The sequence below is a fragment of the Acomys minous genome (assembly GCF_964271855.1).
Source record: "Acomys minous genome assembly, chromosome: 17".
NCBI classification, from domain to species: Eukaryota; Metazoa; Chordata; class Mammalia; order Rodentia; family Muridae; genus Acomys; species Acomys minous.
In genome coordinates, this window is record NC_140500.1 from 45,277,326 (window position 1) to 45,291,488 (window position 14,163).

The window sequence follows — 14,163 nt, forward strand, 5'->3', positions numbered from 1 at the left end:
TCTAATTAGATATTAAATTTTAATTCCGTTAAACTTTTTTCTTAAGTGCACAAAGCATCGTTCTCCCCGGAGGCAAACACATTGGGCTGCTTCAGCATTAGCGGGATGCTCAGCATTTTGAATATTGTGGCAAAAAAAAAAAATTAAAAGTTCACTTATTAATATTTATCAGCAGTATCATAATTTCCATCCTCTTATTTCAGAATTTCACTTGAGGCAAAAATACCACAAGTGTAATTACTCTAGCACAGCTATTAATGTGCTGGGTGATAGGCCGCGTGTCACATGACCTTCCATTGTTCACAGGTTTAAAGAGAAAGCAAGGCTTTATTAAAGTCCGTTTCAACACCTTTTCTTTCTTTGGGGGTGGGGTCTGGATTTGTTTCCTGCTGTATAAGTCAACTGTCTAAACAACAGAAAGCCTAAGAAAAGTAGAAGTTTCTCACCAGCCGCTTGTTCAGGAAAGCCTAAGCCGAGCACAGGGGGGGTTGTTTCCTCCGGACAGATAAATCACATATTACCTCAGTGAGGGTCTTAGAAAGTGTGAGCCCTGGGTGGGAGCAACCAAGGGGACAATCTGTGTGTCTAACCAGTTTCTTGTTCACCACCAAGTTATTTCTAAAATTAACACGGTATCTGCTGTCACTTCTTTTAAAAAGGCTAATGACATTCTCAGGTAGCCAGGTTCCTTGTAGCCATTGTTCAGTTTAGTGGGTGTGTTTGTTGTTGTTGTTGTTTAACCTACCTAGACTGTTCTAGAAGGCAGGCCAAAAAGAATCTTGCAACATTTCCATCTCATACCATACAGACAAATCTCACATTAGTCACCACACACCCTTAGCACTGTGGAGTCTGAATACTGTAGCACCCCAGAACTAGTTGCTGGATGTCTGTGATGCCTCGCTCAGGCTTTTCTGAAGGACCATGGCTCAGGCTTTTCTCTGAAGGACCATGGCTCAGGCTTTTCTCTGAAGGACCATACCATTTCTAAGTAAAGGCAGAAAGAGACAAACAAATGCCCAAAGAGGGATGCCACTGGGAAAAGGCCTGGAGCGCGTGCTGTGATAGGAACTGCATGGGGAGGAAGAGGCATTGACGCAGCCTGATTCTCACCACTTGCCAAGCAATTATTGACTGAGCCCAGATCCTGTGCCACAGGCCTGCCTTGCCAGCCCACCCGCAGCAGTTCGGGGGGTGGGGGTGGGGGTGTAACATGCCCCTGAGACACAGTTCAAGACAGACTCACTGAACTGAGCGTCTCAGAATTCCTACTTATTTCTTTTTAGCCTGAGCTGGATTTACTAGGAGAAACTGCTTTCTGCGTTCCTTTTAATTACTCGTAGTTTACACAGTAACTTTAGAAGAGTAAATGAAAGCCCGCTTATACACTGCCACTGTAAATACCATGCATTAGTAACTTATTTTCCCTGGAGTCTTGTGAAGTATGAATTTAAAGGCGTCTCTATCTAGAATGGTATTAAAATTACAAGCACATTTTACATTCATGAGGCGGAAAGGGGAAAAAAAATGATCCTTGTCCTTTGGATTCCCTTAACTATGTGACTAACTAATTTCAATTAGCGAGCTTTATTGTTACAGATGTGTTCACGTGCTGTCTCCGAGACTTTGCTTTTTGCACCCCGCCACATGCTTTCATGTTTCCTCTGCTCACCCAAAACCATCCTGCAGCTTTCCAGGAACACTTTAAGGAGTATCTCCCTGGCCCCTCCCTTTGAATTTGGATTCCCCATCAGTAGACAGCCAGTCATACAAGACAGCTTCCTGCCATGCAAATTAAATAAAGATCCACCAGCAGGGCCTTCCCCCCCATTATCACCCACTTCCATTTTTCAAAGCAAGTAAAAATAACAGCGCAACAATATCTTTAAAAAAAAATTTACTAGAGCAACATAACGGCGTGATACACAATTTATAAAATAGGACAGCAGAGTCTACTACAGAAATAAAACATGGGGCTTGGGACAGATTGCATTATGCTCTGAAAAAGTGAAGTAACTAAGGGTAACCATAAAGCTTCGTATTTATAGACTGCCTTTTTTCCCGGGGAGCGCAGAGCAGTTAACGTTCCAGAAGCTGTGGTGCTTGCTGACTCGTGTGCCATCGCTTAAGAACCTTTGCGCGGCTGGCAGAGGTGCCAGTTTGATATGAAGCCACACACTGTGCCCAGAGTCATTTATATAATTAAGTCCATTATAAACATTGTGACACACTTGCTCCTGAGAGCATCAGCTACAGGAAAGACCTGTTAGGAGGTGCTAATTTGTGGGTTGCTCTGATCCTTCACTTTGCAAAGGGCTTCTCAGAAGGCAGAGTGGTGAGCCGGGCCCCAGGATCTTACTGTAGCCCACTGGCTAGTGTTTTGTTTAAAGGGACAAGACTAGTTCTTATATTGTGTCTGAGAGTTAAGGGACCCAAAACAAGGGCCTGCCACTGGTGACTTTTGTCACTGTGGCTGTGGGGCCTCTGCCCACGATCCATAACCCAATGTCAATCAGAAATGATTTTTGTCCATAAATACTTGGAGAATCAATAAGAATAAACAGATAGTCACTTATCCTAATGGGTATTCCTATATAACTGTTTCCATGGTTTTTTCCTTCTCTGTTTGATATTTTAATGGATTCTGAAGTCCCAAAGTAGCACTGGTCCCAACTTCTGTCCCATCTTGACCATTCAGCAGTGCAGTTGTCCCGTGAGCGCAGATCCCACAGTAACTCACAGTGAGTGAGCCACTCAGTCGAAAAACCTTCCATGGCAGGGCCCACTGTGTGGTCCCACATAAGGCAGCTGGAGAGGGCAGCCCTATTCTGCCAGCTTCTCTGCCCAGGCAGAAAAGAAATGTTTTATTGCAATTATAAAAGATGTACCCAGAAAGTGCTGGATGCAAATAGATTATCTGATAAACCATCAAGGAGTGAGAAATGGTCACCACACTCAGAAATCATGAGGTACCCACGCTCATCCCTTTACTTTTTAAAACGGAAACAGATAATTCCCCAGGGGAAAGAAGGAGGTGCCTTGGGCATGCGCAGGGCGCCTGTCTAGGAAGAGCCTCAGACATTGGGTTCAAACGGAGCAAGACTGCAACTGACTACCCAGCAGGTTCCCTGCAGCCCAGCTCCACTGCTCCTGTTTTCCCTGTGTCTCTGGCGCCCACCTTCTCTTTGGTGCCAGCTTTTCTAGAATGGTTAGGGCTCTTACATGACGGGCCGATGGAAGCCACTCTGCCAGACTGTCTTGTGATTGTGCTTTCTCTCTTTCATTAGGATGGAAAGCCAGGCAGAGTGTAGTCTGCAAGAAGACAATTTTGATAAATCTTCCTCTAATTATGGCTGCCTCTTTTTCCCAGTCTGTCCTCCCAAGTAATAAAATGAAAAGTCGCTGGGGCACACATCCTACCCAAGTGAAACAAATAGGGTTCCTTCAGTCCAGTGGTATCGGGGACAACTGTCCACATTGCAGAGGGCTGGCCATTATGTTTCCATTTGGTTTGACAGAAAATGAACACTATTCTATCAGACTTTATGTGCGGTGTCTTTCCACACTTTTTTGCTGATGCTCATTTGGGATGACATTATTGATATACTTAGCCATGAAGGAAATAAGATTTAACTCTGATAGAGATTTTTTTCTTTCACCTCTAAAGTCCTGCATGGTTAGTCTGGGGCTGAAAGAGTGTGTGGTGTTACCGCCATCTGGTTATGTCGCCTTCACTAAGCAGGTTCAAAACCCATTACAACTGGAGTGATTCCAGGTCCATAACCTCTTCCTTTCCTATGGGTGTTTATGGAAGTTCTCATAAATTTGAGCTGTGTGGCCATATAATCTGATCAAATCTCAAATATCCAATAGTGCAGTCATCAAAATGGATAAAGAAATGAAAATTCCATTATATTTCACTATGATCTGGAAATATTCAGTTCTTCTTTAAAAAAAAAAAAACAGACATTGGCCATACACCTCTTATTAGATGCCTTTGTCTAAACCATATGACTCCACCAGGCAGGAGCCAGCAGGCGACCTCAGCTGCGGACTCATTGGTGCCCAGATAGCTAACCCTAAGGCAGGCTCCTACAGCCCTGGGAAGCTGTCGGCCATGAGACGGTGAACTTGAACCAAAGGCCGTCAGACACACCACACACCCGTAACCCAGAGCTACCTTGTCCTGCCCCCTCTATGATTTCATTTGATTGTTCTTGGTCGATGCAGGCGTCCATGGCTGAGAACAGTATACCTCTGTACACTACCGCGTCCATGGGAAATCCCACTCTGAGCAACCTGGCCAGTGCCATCCGGGAGGAGCTGAATGGGGCCATGGAGCACACCAACAGCAACGAGAGTGACAGCAGTCCAGGCAGATCTCCTATGCCAGCTGTGTGAGTACCCGCTAGCCGGAGCTGTCACCTGACCCCAGGCTCCCTGTTAAATGTGCAAACAAGCTCTCCTGTGGTCCTGCTGGAAACCTTTCCCATCGTCCCTCATCTCCTTGGAGCCCCAGAGTCGCTCGTTAGCGCACGAAAGGACTAGCTAGTAACTGACTCCATCCACTCTAAGCGCACACATCAAGAAAAAAACGAGAAGGTTCCCTCCACTTTGTGTCTCAGACCGTTATATAAGTCACCCTATGGTTTTTTTTTTCCTCCTAAAACCAGTACCTCTTCGGAAAAAGCCCATGGTGTGTTCAGCTTCCAGGCAAGCCCAGCCTAGCGAGGAAAAAGATGCTTGTTTACTCACTCGGCTGCTCACTAAGTTTAACCACTTGAGCCCGACACCGCAGCATTATTACCAGGCATTAATGATGGCACAAATGAAAGTCGGCATGATTTATAGATTGCTCCTAAAATATCAGAAGGGAAATTAATAGGAGCATTACAGCAGCAGACGGCGGGATAATGGGAGCACATAGACCTGAAGGAAGCGGTGGGCGGCGGTTGTCTGCGCTGAATGCGAATGACACTGGGGCCACGCAAACCCCTGAGCAAGGCCACCAAGCTGGGGTGCGCCTTTGTGGTTGGTGAAGGTGGAAAACTACTGCTTTTGCCGTAGCCCCCCCCCCCCCCAGCTCCCTTTTTATTCCTAGGAAGGGTCCTACAGCAGAAAACAAAGCACGTGGTTCCAGATGCTTGGGTGTGCAGGAACCTCAGCTGTAGAGGACAGTCTGCTTTTCGGGGAGTTTCTCCAAAACCATGGCCCAGTTTTAAGTGCCTAAACCAGTTCAGTGTTTCCAGTACTGTCTCCTCCAAGAATAGGCTGCTTGTCTGCGCATTCTTTCTGAATTACTGACCAACATCTTATTTTAGGACATCGGAGGGAGGGGAATGGAAAATGTGACCTTGAACAAGTACGGACAGAACAGACTGGCATTAGTGACCATGGGGGGGGGGGTATCGACTAGCATAGTGGAGAAATTTGAATTTTTACTTTCTAGCATTTGTGCCCCATGCCCTAAGTGCTTTGAACGGGACCTTTAGAGGAGTTTCTGGAAGTGATTGATTTTTTTTTTTCTTTTTAATATGTGGTCACAATCTCCCAGCATTTGGGGACAGTATGTCTTTCCCACTATTGCCGCTGAATTCTGTCTTTCTTAAAGCAGGCTAGTGTCTCTCTGCCCCTTTTGTTATCGCACTGATATGCACTGATATGCACTGTCATTGTGACGTTTTATGTCAATTATTCTCGAAGTTCAGAGCAGTTGTAAATTAGCATATAAGCCAGGGCATACCCATTGATAAGGAAGTCACACAATCTGTTCAAACTTCAAGGTATAGTCCACGAAACTTTCCTATTAGTAGAAAGATCAGTAAGAAGTAAACAGAAAAAAAGGAAAGGTCCACAGCGACAGGCCCTATCAGGAATGGAAGTTCATTTGCTTAACAAGATCTAATGAACTGCAGAAGTACCCAAAAACAAAAAACAAAAACCTGTGTTTTACAGCAGTCATCCTAACGTGTAGCAAGAAAAAAAAGGAGCCCCTGCATAGTGCTATCAAAACATGGTGCTCACACGTCAGGTTTATGCCACGTGCCCTGTGGTTGTCTGTGCTGACAACAGCGTCACTGTGCTACTGTCGGTGTCACCGCCAGTTATCTTACTGACCCCATACTTCCATTAAGTGAGTTCCCTAATGACAGAGATTTCATTCCTGTCCAGTGCGCATTACCCTGCTAGGATGCAAATTGTTTTTTAACCGTTCCAGTCTATTGAAATAAATCAAGCCATAAACTTTACAACAAGGCTTACAAGACACTGTTAGGGCACCGGCCCAGCACAGAGGCAGTGCTGTAGGACAGCCCTGCTCTTCACGTTGCTGTGACACAAACCACAGTGTTGCCTTTCTCTTTCAAAAACAGAAAACAAAAACAACAGAAGGTAGTCACATAATGATGGTTTGGGGGCAGTAGCCTTTCATTCTGGTAGAAGCTAAAGTGCCACCGCACCACAGGCTCTGTGCTGGGTGTGTACCCTGGACAGGAGGGAACACAGTATCTGTAAACACTAGTCCGCTATGGTTAAAAACTCATGTGTTCCCAGAATGGCTGTGCAAAAGGATTGCACAGATGCAAGGGAGAACAGGGAGATGATTTTTGCTCCATTATCCATTGGGAGCACTTTTTTGGAAATAGTAAATGCTGGAAAGAAAGAGTAGGCCTGGTTGGGGGAGGTTTAGGAGGGGCACCCACAGTGCAGCCCTATTCTGTAGATGACACGCTTGTGAGTGTACGCCCAGTGGGGGGAAAGCCTTACATGGAAGGCTGAAGAATTCTTACCGTCATTCGGTAAGTAGGTCTAGTTGGTGGCATTTGTTGGTGATCCATCCTGTGATAAGCACTGGGAGAGATCATGTGGTTACGGCAGCATACCTACCTGTGTGTTGCAGGCAGTCAAGATTGAGTGAATTTTAGGGAGAACAAAATGTCCCCTGGTAGGGTTTCCAATCCTTACCTCCAAGGCTTGGAGTAATATCATCAGATTGCCCCGGGAGAGCCAGAGAGTGTTGAGTAGTAAGTGTGACAGCTTTTGAAAAGTGAAGCAGGGAAGTGTCCCTCTGGAAAACAGTTGAGCTGATTAAAAATACAGTTTTTAAAGGGCAAATTCCTGTTGCTGGACATTACTGGACCCACATGGTCAGGGGTGATGGAGTGACCGATGAAGTCATAGTTTTCTGTAGTCAGAAGGAAACGTCCACTGTGGTCAGAAATGCTGGAGGTTTTTACCTCACACCTGCCTGTGAGGCCACAGACCTTTTTTTTTTTTTTTTTTTTTTTTTAAGTGAACGCTTTGGGACACTGAGATCGAGACTCATTCGATAGAGCCCCTCTGCAAATTAATATCTTAATAAATCAGGAGGACCATAAAGATGTTTTGGCCTCTGCTCCAACAATTCCATTCTTAGACATTTATCCCATAGAGGTAAATCAACAGAAGGAGAAAGATTAATGGCTAGCCATGGTTTACTGTACTGTACACACAGCGGAGGGGAAGGAAAGCGATTACAGAATGCCCTGTGTAAAGGGAATGACACATCAACGCATGGCGTTGCCCATAACCATCAAAACTGCAATGGAAAAGCCAACAAAATAAAAAAAAAAAAATATTCCCACCCTGTCTAAAGTATGTGATAATACGCTTCTCAAAGGGAAGGGAGGGGCCAGCACTAAGGCTATAGCCTGGGCCAACTGCACAGGCACATGACGTGTTCAGATACGTTAGTAACCCAAGCATGGAAGGACACTGCCCTCTTGGAAATGTTAGTTTTTCTTCTGAAGTTATGAATATTTTTCATTCAGGGACTCTACATGCAAGGCCCAGGCCTTATTTCAGTTAACAAAGATGAAGACAACTATTAAAAATTTTTAAGTGGCTGGAACACACATATAAAATGTACCGCGAGGCTCCGGTTTGTTTTGCAAATGGTTTTTAAGAGTATGGGCATAAGCCGGGCGCGGTGGCGCACGCCTTTAGTCCCAGCACTCGGGAGGCAGAGGCAGGCGGATCGCTGTGAGTTCGAGGCCAGCCTGGTCTACAAAGCGAGTCCAGGACAGCCAAGGCTACACAGAGAAACCTTGTCTCAAAAGACAAAAAAAAAAAAAAAAAAAAAAAAAGAGTATGGGCATAATTGTTGAAAGCTATTTATTTGACATCTCGCCCCCTTGCGCTCCCTCTATGCTGTGCTAATTTTAGTGTCAATTGATTTTGAAGGTTCCTGTCTTCCAGGGCAGTCCAAAGTGTGCCTCTGTTTGTTTTTAAACGGTTCCAGGGCCCTCTGGGGGCTTGCGCACAGCATCAATTATTTAGGAAGCCAGCCATCCCCAGTACCACCTCTTCTTACTAATACTTGATAATGTCCATTATAAGCCCCCTCCACTTGCAGCCTGTCTCAGAGATGGGTGCATTTTAACTTGAAGGGCTCTTTTACATATCAAAAGCCCCCTGCAACACAAAGTCATTTGTATTTGCGAGAGATCAGTTGTAAATATGATTTACGAACAGCTTTTCCGCAGTTGTTATCAGAGTGGTTTTGTGTGATCAAGCCAGCCCCCCCTTAGATGAACCGAGCCCCAATCCATAATGAGAAAGTTGGCAGCTCTCAAGGTAGCGAGAGAGAGTGTCCCGGTGGCGGCTACCAGCCGGGCTTCATGCTTCGCCTTGTTTACAGCTGACAGCGTTATTATTCTGATTGGGGCTCTGCTCTCTTATCATATTGTTGTGTTGAGCAAGCCTTTTCCTCTCCGTTTGTGTTTCCTGGCAGGGCTTTTCTTGCCTTATTGACAGTTTGTAAAAATATGCATTAATTTGGAGCTTCAAGCATGTATCATGGTGTCTCTTTGCTGTGTTTGCTTGAAGTTGATTAATGATAGAACCTCGCTCGGGGTCGTCCTCTGGAGGGGTCTTTCACAGGTTCTGCATGTTAACTAGCAAAGCGGAACACACAGCAAGCCATGATGAGCCCAGCCTCCTGTGCTCAGCGGTCCCCACCAACCACCGCTGTATTAGATAACATTTCACATGATTATTTGCAGGGTGGCATTCATCCACCCAGGATGTCACTATGGGGCCTGTTATTTGGTAGCCGAAAGCATGGTCCTGGGGCCAGCACCATCACCTGGACTCTCTTGGAAATAAATGCATAGTCTGAGCTCTCCATTCACTGCACTGTCACAAGGTCCTCAGGTAACTCCCGTGTCCTGAAAAGCAGGAGAAAGGATTTCCCTACAGAGTACATTCCAAAAAACAGCAGTCTCCAAAGAATCTTTGCGCAGCAACGCTGTGCTGCTTTCACACTGAGTACTACAGAAAGACACCCCCCCCCAAACCCTTGGAGTGTAGGCAGTGAAAATGTACAACAGTCATAGGATGTTTCCCACCATATTTGAAAAGTAGATATGGCCAAGGTTATTTGACCTCTGCTGGAGAGTGGTGCTATAGCCCATGTCTTCTAGGTTAGGTGGCCCCAACACTGGCCTACTGGCCTTGCATCAGCCTGGATGTCTTCCTAAACCTCTCTCTCTCTCTCTCTCTCTCTCTCTCTCTCTCTCTCTCTCTCTCTCTCTCTCTCTCTCTCTCTCCTCCTGCCCGCCCTGCTGTCCCCTCCCTCCTTTGTCTGTCTGTCTGTAGGCATGCTGTACACGTCAAAGAGGAACCCCTGGACCCTGAGGAAGCTGAAGGGCCTCTGTCCTTAGTGACAACAGCCAACCACAGTCCAGATTTTGACCACGACAGAGATTACGAAGACGAAGCAGTAAATGAGGACATGGAGTGAACCTCTGGGCAGGCCGACCCCCGAGACCGAAGATTGGGGGGGGGAGAAAAAAAACAAGCAAAACAAAACAAATTAAACAAACACACAAACAAACCACGTCAAAAGTTAGCAGTGAAACCGTTCTCCGCTTGTTGTACAGTCTGGAGGATTTTCCGCTACATTTTGACAACTCTGAAACGTGTTAACTCTTAGTGCCATCAAGAATCCCATTTGGGAGTATTTTTGATTTTTCTACTTTTTGTTGACAAAAGGGATTTGTACTCTGTGCATTGGATGGACCTGTTTGGTACTTGGGATTTTCCTCTTTGAGTCAACATCAGTGTTGTAAATTCGATAAACGGATTCACTTTTAGCAGCAGACTTTGAACTGCCGTTTTTCTGTCCTGCCGACGCCGGACATCGAGGACGCCCCGACTGAGCTCGCGCACCTGCGCCGCAGACCAAGCCTTCGCCGAATTCAAGATTCCAGTGGACGGCCTGTTTGCACAGCACTGCATGTTGATATCACTGCCTTTACTCACTTTGGGTTCTTTTTGTTTTTGTTTTTGTTTTTGCTTCCAGTTGGGATGGGGGAAGGCCTTTGTGTGTGTATTGGGGGGGAGGGGTTAAAAATAATTATCCCAGACTTTTTAATGTATTGCTTTTTTTTTTTCCTTCTTCTATACCATTTTAAGTTCTGACCTCAGGCCTCCATTTGGGCCCACGGCCTCCTGGAGGCTTCACGGTTTCTGTACCTTGTGATGAATGTTAATGGGTGTTTTTATTATACAAAGCTGAATGTCATTTCTCGTCTGTAGTTTTCTGGCACTCATTCCATTTTCCTATAGACATCACCATGTTTCTCTCGAGTTTCAAAAAAAAAACAAAACAAAACATTCCGTTTTGGTCTTTTTCCAAAAAAAGATCCCAAAGGCTGCACCTTACACCTGAGGGTCCTCTCCCAGGGACATGACGTCCTGCCAGAAAGAGAACGAATGACAGAAAAGAAAAGAGAGAAACGCACGCACGCACACACTCTAGGAACATAGCAGGTTCATTTCACAAAGGCAGTATTGGGGGTGGGATGGGGGCTTTTGGAGATTTTCCTTCTATTTCCATAGTGCCCACCATAGTGATCAGTAATTGCCACCATATTCTCTCAGCACCAGGAAACACAGCCGGGGGGGGGGGGGGGCAGAGCGGGACTGAAAAAGACTAAATAATCTTAACTAATAATTCTTAACCTGGCCATCCTCTCAAGTGGCCAGGATTGCAGGCGCTGTGTTGTCCTTACCAGCATAGGTTGCTTTGTTTGAGAAATGACCAAAAAAAAAAAAGCCAGATTCCCTAAGCAGCTGTACTCAACAGGGTGATAGGGCCGAGCTTGGATGTCAGTTCAGACCTGCTTGGTGGCCTTCATCTGTTTTAATGCAAATGAGACTTCACGTTGAACTTGTTACAGGAGTTAATGAGGACTGAGCTCAGTGAAGGCTAATGCAGAGTCGGTACTGCCGCTCAGTCGGCCACGTGAGCAGCACCCCACCCCAGTAGCACAGAAGAGGAGAGCAGAGAGATGGGGGCCCCTGGGACCAGGGCCCACAGAATGTGATGGCTCAAGGTCCGTGTTCCCTCAGCCCTTCCAACCCAGCCACACTTCCGTCTGCACCCACCTCCCTAGCAATTTATTTATCTAGGGCTGTAGCTCTTGTTTGGGTTTAGTTTGAGAGCCTTTCGGAGCTTAATTTATATAGACTTTGTACCTTTTCTTTTCTAAAATTACCAAAGATATTACACAAAGGTAAATTATTTTCTTTTATGCTTTATCTGATGAAGCCAAATATCCTCTTATTGTTGATCAAAGGAGGCAAAGGAGGCAAAAAGATTCAGACGCAAACGATGAGGCCCAGGCTATTTGCCAGCCTGAGGGAACTAACTGCCGTCAACAGAGTTCATTTAGCAGACTAAGTTAAGCAATGGAACCAAAGTTTTTTAATTTTTTTCTAGTACTTTTTTTTTTCTTCTCCTTCTTTTCTCTACCTGTACAGAGACCAAAACTAACTCCTGTAAGGAGAAAATACGGGGCTACTACAGAGAAAAGAAACCAGGACAACAGTGTTACAGCTCCTACGGAAAGAATGGGGTACCATCTCAAAGAAATGAATGTATGATCCTGAAAATTAGTGTATAAACAGAGGAGACAGTTAGGATGAATTCAGAGAGAACAGAGAAGTGTCTGGCTGCACTAGGCCACTTCTAGAATAAAGAGATTTTTAGAACATTCTTATGCCACTTTTGTTTAAGGGCTGAGCTCTGATCACTGCATTAATTTCGGTGTATCTTGGCACATATCCTGTAAGTTTCCTTCTGCCTTTTTGTTGTTGATTTTCCTTTTTCAGATTATGATTTGGTCAGCATTTTTCATTTACACACACACATACACACACACACACACAAAAGGTGACATTCCCATCCACTCATAAGCTTAGAATAGAACGTCTTTGGCAATTACTTCAGAAGGTCTGCTCTGCTTTCTATAGAGGGGCGGTCCGTCGTGACTCATGCTGCGCCCCCCTCACACGCCCCATCTCCCGCCCTCCCACCCACACTTTTCCAGGCAGCTTCATGATGTGCAGGCAGTAGCCAGGCAGGGTCATGGGAAGGGGGCCCTGTGCTTCTAAACTGAGTGGTTGCTGGGTATATATTCAAAAGAGGATAAGAATCTGGTAGATTAGTTCATTCTCAGCATGTGTAGCTAGACACGAGTAAAGGTAACGGCATGACAACTTAGTACGCATACCTCGGTTCAAACCCTTAGGGAATGACGAAAAAAATTTAAAATATACATTTCACTCAGTTGCACTTAGTCGTATGTCTTGCATGCTTAGTCTAAAGACTGTAGCAAAAAAATAAATAAATAAATAAATAAAAAAGAAAAAATTAGATTTTACATATCTTTGCAGGTGTCACAGCCTTGCAGAAGAACCAACTGAAAAAAAAAAAAGTTCTCAGGCTTTACAGCGAGCAATCTTCACTCTGACTTTTACAGTTACGATTCTGTCCCTTGGGGGGATTACGGTCGCTTCTTTAGAACGGGGTTGATTCGGTTGTACATAGATTCCGATGTGTCTGTGTGAATCTTTGTCTTTTGAGGGGGAGGGCCGAGGGCAGGTTGGTTTTGGTTTTGTTTTGTTTTCTTTTTTTTTTTTTTAATTATTTTATTTTTTAGGTATTGTTCCTAAAAAGGAATAAATACATACACCTGTTTGTCAAAACATCTTTGCTTTTTGTGCAACTGCATTTTATTAATGATACATTTTTTTTACAAAGAAGGAAAAGAAAACCACAATATCTTTGGGGGGGTCTATTGTATGTAATGGATTTGCAGTTGATGCTGCACATGTATTTTATTTCATTACCCTTGATTTAAGAGCATTGGATGACACCTTGACATGTGGGAGGAAGGAAGAAACTAACTTTTTTTTTCCTTTTTTCCCTTTTTTTTTTTCCTTTTAAATTGTAATATAGCTGACATAGTTTGTTTCCTATTATCATTAATTGGAACATTTTGTATAGGTTTGTGGGGTGAGGTATGTATGAGTGTATGTGTGAGTGAGTGTGTGTGTGTGTGTGTGTGTGTGTGTGTGTGTGTGTGTGTGTGTATTTTAATCTGTTTTTGATACATTCCCGTTCCTTGTGTTTACCCTGCCACTGCCTTCTTGACTATCTGAAACAAGTTCCTAAAGTTCGAAAAGAGAAAAAAAAAGTTGCTTTAAAAAAAAAAATGTTCTCTCCTGCTGCAGTCAATATTTTTGCATGATGAAATTCCAGGCTCATACTTTTCAAAGTTTTATTAGTAAAGTAGTAATTAATAATGGGAAGTGTTGAAAATATTGATCTTTTTGTATAAAGAAATTGCAAAGGTCCCAAGGTGTAAAGACACTTTGTTACATTTTCTTTCTTTCCTTAGTAAGAATCAAGCAAATATGAGGGAGGTTGGCCCCTGTGTCAGACACACAGAGTCAGGATGAGGACCCGCCCTTCTTGTTCTTTGGGTCTATCCATGTGAGAGGGCTTCGGGCCAGCAGAGGGTGAACTGTCAAGACTTACGTACGTGGTGGGTGACCTAGCTGTCCGTCCCCTCCTCACATCAGAATTGACTTCGTATTTCCAGCATCTCATCAGCCAGACGAAAGAAAGCATTGGCTTAAAAGAAATCAAAATAGTAGAACCAAAATATAAACCAGTAGCTTTTTCTCTTTTTTTTTTTAGTTACACACAAAATTGAATTGAGTCTCTCTTTTTCACATTCTAGCTGAGCTTTCTGTCCCCAAGGACATGAAGGAGACGGATGACTTGGAATCTTTTTGGTCCCTTTTGGTCAATGCCATACCCTCCTGACAGGT

General features: G+C 44.5%; 1 protein-coding gene across 16 annotated transcripts in view; it reads left to right on the plus strand.

Moving 5' to 3' along the window:
- FOXP1 (forkhead box P1) overlaps positions 1-13,948 on the plus strand; it is a 606,995-nt gene extending 593,047 nt beyond the window's left edge. For all 16 annotated transcript variants that reach the window (XM_084764905.1, XM_084764900.1, XM_084764899.1 and 13 more), the window contains 2 exons: positions 4,231-4,397; positions 9,637-13,948. In XM_084764905.1, coding sequence (XP_084621031.1) covers positions 4,231-4,397; positions 9,637-9,781 — 312 coding nt within the window. In that variant the 3' untranslated portion in view covers positions 9,782-13,948. The remainder of the gene's footprint in view (positions 1-4,230; positions 4,398-9,636) is intronic.
- The last annotated feature ends 215 nt before the right edge of the window (positions 13,949-14,163 follow it).